General features: G+C 45.3%; 1 protein-coding gene across 1 annotated transcript; it reads right to left on the bottom strand.

The window, feature by feature from the left end:
• Window positions 1-10,619: 10,619 nt before the first annotated feature.
• Window positions 10,620-12,172, bottom strand: LOC133919320 (uncharacterized protein At4g06744-like). Its single transcript, XM_062363684.1, has one exon. It carries the CDS (start codon window positions 12,103-12,105, stop codon window positions 10,789-10,791), a length of 1,317 nt encoding a protein of 438 aa, XP_062219668.1. The 5' UTR covers window positions 12,106-12,172; the 3' UTR covers window positions 10,620-10,788.
• Between the last annotated feature and the right edge of the window lie 870 nt (window positions 12,173-13,042).

Here is a 13,042-nt window from a genome sequence, read left to right as displayed (position 1 = left end):
TGCGCGACCTCTGTTATGTACAGCGCCCATTTGGCAATCTCCAACTCCAGCTTTATATTGCCAATACAGGACCAGTTCCTTTTTTTCAAAGCCTTTGTTGTGCGCGAAAGTTTCATGTGAAAGGATCTCATGGCGTCAGCAATGAAGACCGGCTTGCTCCATGCATCAAGCACAACCTGGTGGAAGCCTGGCATGACCACCCAGAAAGCTTCGAACTTAAAACAATGTGGTTTCCTATAGCTTGAATTACCATGCATCACAAGAGGGGAATGATCCGACAGGGTGGATGCTGAACTTGTTAGGGTGGTCGTTGGGAATAGCAGATCCCAATCCAAAGGGCAGAACATCTTGTCAATCCGCGTCATGGTAGGATTGCTTTGGCCGTTTGTCCATGTATACTTGCGGCCTTGCAACTCTAACTCCTTCCAGCGTAACACATCAATAGTGGAACTAAACCTATTCATAAGCCCTCTATTCAGCCTTGCGTTGTTCTTGTCCACTGTCCTGTAAATTAGGTTGAAATCCCCAGCAATTAGCCATATTAAGCCAGCTACCCGCTTGACTTCCTTAAGCTCCTCCAAAAACCTCACTTTGTCTGCATCCCCTTGAGGACCATACACAGATGTTAGGCACCACTCAGTTCCATCATCCTTGTATCTAATAGTCACAATCAAAGTATACTCAGACTTGGTGGAGGAGATCAGATGCATGCTTGCATCATCCACTACAATCAGCACTCCACCTCTTATATCCTCCGCTACTGCATAGGAGTAGTTTGCGGTGAATCTCGCTCCCAAGGATTGCGCCACGATGTCATCATCAATGTGATCCAATTTTGTCTCCTACAGGCATACTACCGAAGCCCGAAAAACACAAACCATTTCATGGATTGCATCTCTTCTTATGCTCACATTGAGGCCGCGAACATTCCAGCATAGAAGCTTTATGTCACTGATAGTCATAGGCGGAGTTCAGCAACACAAACAGAAGCCAAGCCTCGCTAACTGCAGAAGCAGGCGGTACATAAATGTAACACAAACGACACAAACATGATGAGGGGCAGGCGACCCTGGCGCATGAGCAATCGGTGTGCTAAGGGCTGCTGACCACGCAACAAGGTCACCGTGGTCATGACACATCGGTGAACTCCAGGCCGAAACCAGCAGCAACACAGATCTCCTCTCCCATTGGAGAAACCGCGTAACCGTGTACAACCGAGCAACAGTTAGTAGCCTACTAACGAAGACCCCCAAACAACAGACACAAAACATGAAATGATACACAGAGCCCAATATGGTGAACTGCATTCTCCAATCTCACTTCTTGACCGGCCACCACACCTGCATCACTCCGGCATCTCAGTCCTCCTCTTGCTCCCTCCCTTTGGCAGCTTGTTCATATCTATGTCCATTGCCTTGATCAAGCTTTCAATTGCATTCAGTGCCACAACTGGCAGGGGGGCCTCGAACATCTTGATCAAACTTTCCTTGTCCTGGGCGTTGATGCTTTCACCCGGAGACAACACTCCCAGCTTCTTCGCAAGGACCTCAACAACTATCTCCTCAGCAGACTTGACCCCTCCAGTCCTCCTCTTGTCAGCGAGCCTGCCACTACGATGAATTGCATTCTCATTTGCTGGCCACGAGTCATTGCGCCTGGTCATCTTGGGCGTGGAAATGAGGCCTCTGTCTGTAGACACAACAATTTCAGAGATGAAACGGTCTATGTCAGTTGTCACCTCTGCTACCAGCACAGAGGTCCCATCCAGGTGGCCAAGCACAGCCACATCCGGAATCAGCATCACCCGGGTGACGGTTTCAAGTAGCTGTGGGATATTGCACGCCGTCACACCACACGCAAGAGAAGCTTCGATTGACATCGGATCATCCTCCAGGAGGGCCCATTGCGACAGCATAGGATCAACCGGCGCGCCTAGGAGCCCCTCTTGGACCACCGGGTCGCCCCAAGCGGAATGGCCGGAACCCAGGAACCACTGGTGAGTAGAGCACCCGGAGTTGGGATCCTAGCTTGCCGAGGGGGGGGGGGTGAAGTGGCATAATGCAGGCCCGTCTAGGTGAACCTCACGGTGCATCGCTGTGTCCTTGCCTGGAAAATGCAAGCGGCCAAAGACACGATGCGCCGCCCGTTCTATGGACATCCCACGTGCTCACCGCATCCTGGGGTCCGCAGACGGGCCGTCCCGCCCATGGCACCAACCGCCATCATGGTAGCCGTCGTGACCATGCCTGGAGGAGGAGTTGCTGCCCCGGTCAACACCCCACTAGAGGCGGCCAAACCAGCTACTTCGGCACCCCAACCGAGGGCGAACAACACCATCATCTTGCTGGCCACCACTGCTCCTGTCCTCGCCTTCATCTCACTACGGCGCGAAAGGTGGGGCCGTCCGAAGGAGCTGCACGAGCTTCTATCCTGGACAACCTCCACCGTTGTATCCCCATCCAGAATGCCCTCGCGCCAGATGAAGTTGTGCATCCTTGGGTTTATTGCAATTCCAGGCGGCCGCATGTCCTTGAGGCGCACTAAGTGAACCCACACCTTAAGTGACCCCTCTTCAGAATCCGCAGTTCAGTCCACTCAATGAAGGTCTGTGGCAGAGGAACGTGCACCGGTGGGACAGGCCCCTCCGGCTCAGGTTCGGTTACAGTAACCCAAACCACCTTCGGAATGGCGCTCGGATCCTGCATCGAGGCAAAAAGGGTGAAGGAGTCACTCCAGTTCTGTCGGCGAGAGGCTTCCTCAGCGTAACGCAGAGCACAGATGCACCGCCAAGGTTTGTTACCACCACCCACAGATGCGTCCAGGCAAAGAGGAAGGCTTGATGTGTCTACTGAGCATTGTAATGTATCCTATCCAGCACAGGGCATACCACCCTGGGATTGACAATCTCCTGGTCCTTCTCATCGGAGGCATTCCCATGGCCATGCCGACAGTCTTATCTGTAACTATGGCTATTGGATCACATCGTCTGTTTCAGCAGGTTTATTTATGGATCACCATATCTGTCATATTTTAGTTTCTTTATCTCTGTTGATATACTTAATGACTCAAATATGATTTTTGCAGGGAGCTATAACAAAGAGAATGACTGCAATCGAGGAGATAGCTGGCATGGATGTACTTTGCAATGATAAAACTGGAACATTGACCCTGAACAAGCTTACTGTGGACAAGAACCTCATTTTTTGGGAAAAACAACAGAGGAAATCCCTACTGTGGTAATTATATTAATATAAAGAGAAAGAACACTCAAGAACCTCTTTGAGATGAGGCAAGGACAACTATTTAATATTCTCTTAGCTTTCTCATGTCTGATTTTGCTTTTTTAATCTAAAAAAAGTCTGATTTAAATAACTTCAAAATTGTCAATTCAGGTTTTCGACAGAGGTATTACTCAGGATCAAGTGATTCTAATGGCTGCTAGAGCATCTCGTACAGAAAACCAAGATGCTATTGATACGGCAATAGTTGGGATGCTAGCCGGTCCAAAAGAGGTATTTTGCTTTGTTGAGGGCTTTGTTATGTGAAAAATAGATAAATTATACATAAAATTAATAGCAGGTCGTAATATGATCCGTTATTTATGATAGTTATTATAACGACGGATTATAGTTGTGAGTCGTTATTTATGATTAGTCATAAGTGACGAGTTATCCTTAGCCAGTTATAAGTGACGAGTCAAATAGTTATGACCTGTTACTAATGAACAACTCATCAGTAACGGGTCATTCTAGAGAGTCATTAGTGACGGATCATCCTAGAGGGTCATTAGTGATGGGTCATCTTAGAGTGTCATTAGTGACGATTCAGCGCGCGAGAACTCGATCTTTCAAGGCGTTTTTGGCCTCAAAAAATTTGCTGAACTTGACGAAGTAGGTGGGAACGGATGTAACTTTTTCTGTAGATGTTTGTAGAGTAAAAAAAACATCAAAATCGGAGTCCGTATGCAAAAGTTATACCTATTTTACCGAAAATCACTCCGAATCACCTATCAAATTACAATTCAACAAAAAAGTAGTTATAAGTGACGAGCCACGGTTATTATGACCAGTCACTTATGACATTTGGCAAAAAATATTAAAAAAATAAAATATCCAGTTACCTTCGGAACACAAGCGAGGGTGAGGTGATAAGGGGCAACGCAACGCACGCGAGCGGAGGTCGCGAGTTCGATTCCTATGGAATGCAGAGTTTAAAAATAGTATGAAAAATAGCATGTAGCACGTAACGAGTGGTGATGGCCCCTTTGTTAGGATGGCTCGAGTGAAAAAAATATTTTTTTGACTTTTTATAAGTGACAAGTCACAGTTATAATCTGTCAATTATGACCTTCATTAGTGACACAGATCAAGTTATGACCAGTCATCAATGATCTTATTGATGACGAATTTTTACCTGTCACTTATAACTAATCATCAGTGACGTGTTTGAGATGACGGGTACATAATCTGTCACCCATAATAGTTATGACCCATAACAAAAGAACAACATTAACATACATCGAAAGTGATGGCAAAATGTATCGTGTTAGTAAGGATGCACCTGAGCAGTACCTCAAAAGATGAATTGCATGTGCATTGATATCCTAACATGGCCTTATATTTGAATATTGTTTCCTATAACACCATCCTATAAATTTGGCTGCAGATTCTCCACCTGGTTCATAACAAGTCGATAGAGAGGTTCCACGCTGTGATTGATAAATTTGCAGAGTGCGGATTTAGATCGGTTGTTGTAGCTTACCAGGTACTATATGCCTTCTGTCTTAGGCTTGCTATTCAACGAAGCTGCACTGGTCACAAGGATTTCATGTACATCATGGCCCATGAAACTTTAGATTATCGATTTAAGCTAATTTTCTTCTAACAATGCAACTTCCTCATTTACATGTAGGTTCACCTGTTATATGCATATGTTGTCTTACTGGTGTATTATTCTATTTTTGCATATAGGAAGTACCAGAAGGGAGAAAATAAAGCCCTGGTGGCCTATGGCACTTTATTGGTCTCATGCCACTTTTTGATCCTTCAAGACATGAGTAAATGTCAAGATGATCACAGGTATGCTTCCAACAGATAATGTCCAAATGGCTTTCCATGTGTGTTAAGCTGACGTTGCTCGCGGTGTGCGGCAGAAATCCCGCCATGGTGGGACTCCGGGAGGTGGTGCGTACCCAAGTATAATGAGAACGAATATGAACATAATATTTTTAAAGTAGTAGGAGAATGTCTTACGCATATCAGGATATAGATAGTTCAGAAAAATTAAAGTTAGTTATTTTGTTTTACCTAAATATGCGTGGTCAAGTTGTAATAATGCATGGTGTTATTATACATATGCTTTATCCAGTTAATTATTTTATCTTATGAAATTTTTTGACTCCTGTTGCAATGTTATTGATTTCATATGCATGTTTTCGTTGCAAAAATATTAATTATACGTATGTTACACGTGCAGGTTCATTAGTTGTATTGATACAACACAAAGCTGAGAACTAATAAAAATAACAAGCCACGTGATGTTTGAAATAAAATTCAAGTAGCGCATATAGCCTATTACTAAATCTACACTCATGTTTGAATGTTTGGCTATGAAATCCGTGGCAATGACCTACAAGAGTGGCATGCCTTAAATGTCTCTTCTCTTTTCTGCTCCCTTTGTACTGCAACCAATAAGTGTCCTAAAGATAACCTATACAAAAGTTATTTCTTTCCATTTTTTAAAGATAATATCATTTTAGCAAACTCAAATTGACCAACATAGAGCCAATTATTTACCATGCCACCATCCAGGTGAGAGGATGAGTGGATTACTTTGGTGACTCCATCCAACAGAACCTGGAAATTGTAGTAGGCACGTCGACCATTCCCGCTGGGGGCCACTGGCCAGAGAACCTGCTTTTCGATCTCATCGCGCGGGAGAGTCAAGTGACTCCCATCCTCGACGAATCGAAGCTCGCGGATTGTTCATGGCAGCGCCGGCCCGGAGCACTTCGGGGTGCCCTCCTGTGCATTGTCCCAACTAGCTCCGGCCTTCCAATTCCAAGTAATTTCTTCGATCAGACCACCACACGAAGCCCGGCCTTTTTACTATAAAAGAGCATTCGTCCGGGACAGCCGGACAGACATCCTGAAGAACCGAGAAAGAAGTGAGCGACGCGCAACATGCAGGTTACGAAAGTACTAGCTCTCGTGTGCGTGCTTCTCCTCCTCTCGGGCGCCGATATGAGCGCCGGTGCTGGCGCGGCAGCTGTGCCGCGAGCTCTGCTGTGAGCCAGCGTCCCAGCTGATCTTCCACCCGCGGCGGCAGCTGCAGGCACGCTGATCGAGGACAGCATGTACGACTGCTGCCGTATGAGACCGAGTTGCTGCCGGGCAGACGCTAGCCCTGTGTCCGACGACTCCCCGTAGTAGCACAGCGACGGCGCCGTGGCATTGGCATGCGGGTGTAGCTACTGCACGGCGTTGAATAACGAGGAGGTCAAGTACTGCTGATCGATGTAGTGGCTCGGTGCTGACAGTGCCCGTGCGTCCTTCTGCTAGCTAGCGATAATGCTAAGCTATTACTTCAAATAAAAATAAATTTGGACGTCGCTGGGTGATGTACGCAGTAGTACGTCGTAACTACGTTTTTATCAGGCATGTTATGTGAATGCGTGCGCTGTTGTGAGGTCGGACTTGGTAGCTGCATGCTTTATTTTTCGAGACACTCCATATGTCTTTTTACAGTAGATCATATGGTAAATCGTTTATGCGATTTTTAGAGACGGGTGATAGAATAAATCGTCTATATAAAAGTTATTTTTATAGGCGGTTCATATTAGAAATTATATGTGAAAATGATTATTTTCGTAAACAGTTTTTTATATGAACCGTCTGTAAAAAAATAGTATGCTTTCTACGTATATTTCATGTAAGAAACCGTTTTTAGCCAAATTTTTATTTGCCTCACTCAACTAGAGTGGATGAAGTGGTGGTGACAACGCCTATGTAAAAGTTATTTTTACAGACGGTTCACATAAGAAATTGCATGTAGAAATAATTATTTTCGCAGACGGTTTTTTATATAAATCGCCTATGAAAATAGTACGCTTTCTACGTACGGTTCATGTAAGAAACCGACTGTTATAAATGGATTATTTTTACAGATGGTTCTTTATGTAAAATGTATGTGAAAATGGACTGATTAACACAGACGATTCACATAAGGAACTGCTTGTGGTAATAATTATTTTCACAGGCGGTTCACATAAGTAACCGTCTATGAAAATAGATGACATCTTATCTTAAAAAATTCATAAATTTTTCATACCAACTTGGATGGAGACAAATTTTATATGAAAATTGTAGCCATCGACGAGATCTACAACTTTGTAGTTGAAAACTTTTTTATTTAAGATAATTTATGTATCCAAATAATCAATTAAAGTTTTACACATAAATTTCGATCACACATATGCTATTGTGACCATAAATCCTATTAATGCAAGTAAACTCAGAGAAGAAAAAGAATACTACCAACTTCAATATCTTTAACAAGATCAACTAGAAGATCAAAGACCCGAATATCAATAACAAGACTTTGCTTACAGAAGTACTAGTGATAATAATAGCATCAAGTGTCATCAAGCGTCAGCACGACCATAAATATTTTTTATTTTTATTTTATTTTTCTCTTATTTTTTCTTACCTTAGCAACACTAGAATAGAAATCATATGTACACAAACACGTGTTCGAAAAACAGTGCAGAAACTTCCAGGGCGAGAACTCAATCTTCTAATCCGTTTTTGCCTCGAAAAAAATCGGGGAGAAACGAATGTAACTTTTTCTATAGATATCCGTAGAGCAAAAAAAAAAGTCTAATCGAGGTTCGTATGCAAAAGTTATGACCGTTTTACCAAATGTGGTTCATAGCAATTATCACAAGCAGTTCACTTAAGAAACCGTATGTGAAAATCGGTTTTCACATGCGGTTCCTAAAGAGAACCGCCTGTGAAAACCTTCAGTATAAAAGGTTAAAAGGATAAAATATCCTGTTTCAATCACACCTACTTGATAGTTGAGGTGATAAGGCAGTTCGCACGCGAGGGTAAAGGGGAGGGAGGTCGCGGGTTCGATTATCATGAAATGCAAAAACTGAAAACAGTGCGAAAATATAGCGCGACTGCTGACCTGCAACGGCGCGGCCGTGGGGTTCCTCGGGTAAAAAAAAGTTTTTTTTTTGTTTTTTGAAAAAAACGTAGATTCGAAGACCGATTATCACAGTTGGTTTATTTAAGAAACCACATGTGAAAATTCATTTTTATAGGTGATTTTTAAAAGAACCGTCTATAAAAATCATTTCTACCGGTGGTTCACTTAAGCAACCGCATGTGAAAACCGATGTAGAAATTATATTGCGCATGTGGAAATCGTCTATTTCTACAGGACTTCGATCACAGGTGGGTGCACTGAACGTCTGTAAAAATAAGTTACAAACTGTTTCTAAAAATAATTTTTTAGTAGTGATTGATCGATGTTGGAATCGAAGCTTTGTGTCTGAAGCTTCTATAGCCCTAATTCCAAAAAACATTTCTGCATACTCAATGTTAGAATGATACACATTTTGCAATGGGTTGTGCCGTTTCACAGCTCCACCACCACGGTCCTGCTGCTTTGGTGAGCTGCACGGCTGCACCTGCACGCGCTGGAGGACGCTGGAGGGACGTCGACTCGGAGCGCGCCCCTGCCTCTGATCACTCCACGGAGCGGTCCGAGGGTTCGGCCCTGGACCGTTCCGGCACCGGCCGAAATAGGGCCGTGACGTGCGCGCGCCTCCGGCTTGGACATTGCCTTCGTGGGCTCATGGACGGGGCCACGGCCGACTGACATATTGAGGACGGTCCAAGATGACCTGTTAAGTCATGTAACATATCAATTCAAACCGGGCTAGGGTACTGAGCAGCACAAGCTACCTCCGATAAGCACTGTCATATAAGGCCGCGTTTTGCTACCCCAAAATCCAGGGGAAAATTCAGGGCCCAAGGTACTGAACAGCACAAGCTTAGCTTTGCAACTTGGGTCAATTAGTCGGCCCAACTCTTATTCTAAAGGATCAGTCGGCCCAAGGTACCGAGCAACGTAAACTTAGCCTTGCAACCTGTACAACTACTTATGATCACTAAGTGTTATTACGGGGCATCGACACCGTCCTCAAAAATACAATCTAAGCAGTAATGTCTCTTGTAACATAATAACAAAGCTTAGAAAAGTTATAACATTATAATCATATTTTGGAGGCAAATATATGCAACTACGGTTTTAGAAGAATGCTCCTAGTTGTCACACTCATGCCAACCACAACGAGATGGCAATGGTGTAATGAAACACGACAAATTGTGGCATGGGACGTAGGACAGTGGTACGGTGGTACCCTGTATCACATGGGTCTTGCCGGCGAGATCAACCCCGCACAACAAAACAACCAGGGCAATGGACACAAGCGCACATGCATGCAGCTACGACACTCACATGAACACGAGCAAATACGACCGAGCGCGCGCGGTCCCGGCCCCCGCTTTTGCTGTGCCGTCTCACTCATGCGGAGTGGCATATGTCACGTAGCTCAGCTAGAGTGCGGCCGAGCCCTCCCACCGTCCTTCGGCACCACAACACGTCCGTGACACATGCGACGCCGCATGTCACGTCTGTGCTCGCGGGGCACGTACACGTTTGTCGCGTCAACGACGAGCAGTCCTCCGGGCTCCGGCCCCCTGTGGTCGGCGTACCTCGGAATGCAGTCGTTCTTCTCGAGTTCACGTCCAGCACCTCTGATTTACCAGTGCAGACCACGCCGGCCTGACTGAGGTGAGATAGTTGCTTGATGGTACAGTAGAGATGTAAATGTGTACTCAATGAATAGTGTTAGGCCACTACTTTAGTTCAATTACATTAGTGTCTGATATGGTGGGAGTGCATCTTTAATTCAATTGAGTGAGTTTTAAATAGATCCGATGACGAAAAAAAAAGACAAAATTAACTTGCATCCCTGATCGGCAGCGAGTCTGCGAGTGTTTGGCCATTCGCGCGCACGTCCAGCCTCGCGAGCAAGCAGCTAGATCCAGGCACAACGCGCGCGTGATCATGGACCACGCTGTAGTCCGTAGAGGCGTTTCCCGTCCAGGTTGGGTTTCTCGACGTAGCGCAGGCACGCAGTGAGGCTGGGATGGGGGGTCATGGTAGTGCCGGTGATCTCGTTGGGCATAGACGTAAAAGAAACACAATGAACAAATGATGAAATGGAATATCGTCCTATAGTCCTGTCAGAAAATCTGAGATATATACCAAGCAAATTCTATATGCGTTCATGCAGCAATCAACTGCGCATAACATGATGCTAGACGTCCGTGGTAAGCTAACTGTAATATTGGCGGTTAAGGATTTTGGTCATCTCGTTTCTTTTCTTTTTTTTTTTTTGCAAAAAAGGGCTTCGGCCCTTATACAAAACAGATTTATCATATTCATCCAATGTTGACCGGCAATGTTGACACAAGGCACCGTCATACCTGACAGTTTGCATGATTTAAACACCACTGAAAAGCGAAAACGCAAGACACACCAACTTTTAATAATCACAAACGATTTTTCACGAAGTGGAGGTAGTAGTACAAGAGGTGACAGCAACACGTACAGAGCAGATAGACAACAACACAAGCACACCAACATGCACAAGAATACAAGACGAGCAAGTAGCACCGAGGTACTCTGTCCCCTAGTGCATGCCGTGGCGCCTCACTCATGCAGAGTAGCGTACGTCACGTAGTTGGAGTAGTCCCTGCCCTTCCTCACCTCTGGCGTCATCGCGTTCTTGGAAGCTGCGGCGGGGCACGCCACTTGAGTGCTCACCGCCGGGCACGTCTTCGGCTGGCTCAGGAACACCGCGCACTCTGCCGGCCGCCTCTGGTTGGCGAAGCCCGGGATGCAGTTGCTCTTCACGTCCAGCACGCCGTCCTTGATCAGTGCCACGCACGCGGGCCCGGCCGACGTGAAATAGTTGCTGGATAGCGTGAGGTTGGCCAGGTGGCCGGATGGCCCCACAAGCTTGCAGAGCGCGTCGGGAACCTCTCCATAGAGCCGGTTCCCGGCCAAGTTGAGCTGCTCGACGCTGCTGAGGCACGAGAAGGACGAGGGAATCGGGCCGGTGAGCTGGTTCATCCCGGCGTCGATGACGGTCGCTTTGGTGAGCATCCCGAGCTCGTGGGGGAGACAGCCGGAGAGCTGGTTGTTCAGGAGAAGCACCTCGAGGAGGGAGTCTTGCAGGTGCCCGATTGATGACGGGATTGGCCCGGTGAGCTTGTTGTTGGCGAGGGCGAGGTAGCTCAGCTTGGAGAAGCCAAGGTCTACTGGAAGTGGCCCCGACAGGTTGTTGTGGTTGAGAAGGAGAGCCTTAGCATCCGTAACACTAGGAATATGGCCTCCCTTACGGCCGGGAACTCCGATATTAAATGAAATATTGAAGGTTGCAGTTACGCAGTTTCCAAGCATAGCTCCTACTCCTACATTCCCAGACGCTGTGGCTTTCGTCCCCAATTGTTCAGCTTGTTGAGTCTGTAATGGGAGATCGTTACTGACGCTGAGTTGGTACATGTACCCAAGGCCAGCGAGTCGGGGGATGTCGCCACCAAAATTGTTGGAAGCAGCATGAAAAAGCGCGAGATCAGGGAGCTGATCTACAAACCCTTGCAGCGTCGGTGCATGTAGAGTATAGCCATTCAAAATGACCCCTGTGACTGTCAACTTCTTATCTCCCCCTGGAGGTGATCCGCAGTAGAACCCCACGTAGGTCGTCTCTCCGCAGAGATCATGACCGGTCCAGGTGGCGGTGACATTCTTGGGGTCGCTTGTGATGGTGCTCTTGAAACGCTGGATGACGATGTAGGCGCGGTAGAGTTGCTCATTTGGGAAATCTTGTGGCTGTGGGTTGTATGATACAGAATAATGTTGGTTCGCCTCATGAGATAGTAACTCACAGCGAGCATGGTATGCCACTGTTGCAGCAATACAACAGAGCAGTAGGACGATGAAAGGCGATTTAGGGTGGTTATCCATGCACGTCAATCTCGATTGTGTTCAATCAATGGAAGTAGGTCTTTTGTGTAAGGAGATGACTGAGAAGTTCAGGGAGTGATGTGAGGCGCTCGCAATGGGCTTGGCTTGTATGTATATATATAGAAGGACAGACAGACGCGATGCTTACTTCGAATCTTCGTTACAGGAACACAACTATTTCCTGCGTCTCACATCTTATCTTAATCGTAATATATAAAAACATCAAGTGGCATTCAAGCTTAAGCCACCCCAGTAATTTGAAATCAATAAAGTTTGAGAAAATAGAGAAAATAATAAATTATTTCGTTAACCTAGATAAAAAAGAAAATATCTAACCATTTATTTTTATGAGACCAAGTTTTATAACAATGGAGATTAATTTGAGCTTTTGTAGTCCTAATGCATTTCTAGAAATCACACTAATTAACACCGAATTGGTATATCTATCAGGAACCACCTCTTGGTATGATGGTGGATGCGTGAGGGTATGACTCCACCTATTAGGATTCAAATCCGGATGATTTACGCATATGCATGTTCTTTCAGCAATATTATATGTATGCATGTGATAGGGGCACACTCACGGGTGTGTGAGTGTGGTGTGGGTGAGCAGTGGTGTGTGCGCATCACCTGTAATGAAAAAAAGAATTGGTATATCTATCTATCTATCCATAGACTAATTGCAGACTCTAAGAAAATTCTCACATTAATTAGAGAAAAATAAAAATATATGTCCAACATAGACCCATTGGAGTTATAATGGTTGAGATCAAAATATTTACCCACCATCTATATCACATGTCTACTATCAAAGTGAAACACTTAATGGTATAACAACCGTTGCGACAATCATGAGCAATTGTACAACTATGATTTCTGAATTATGCGGACACTAGTTATATTCTGAGTTAACGTAAATCAAGTAATCAAATATGAT

Source organism: Phragmites australis, chromosome 5, assembly GCF_958298935.1.
Source record: "Phragmites australis chromosome 5, lpPhrAust1.1, whole genome shotgun sequence".
In the NCBI taxonomy this organism is placed as follows: domain Eukaryota; kingdom Viridiplantae; phylum Streptophyta; class Magnoliopsida; order Poales; family Poaceae; genus Phragmites; species Phragmites australis.
Note: the sequence above shows the minus strand (reverse complement) of the source record. Positions and strands in the feature narration are given on the sequence as shown.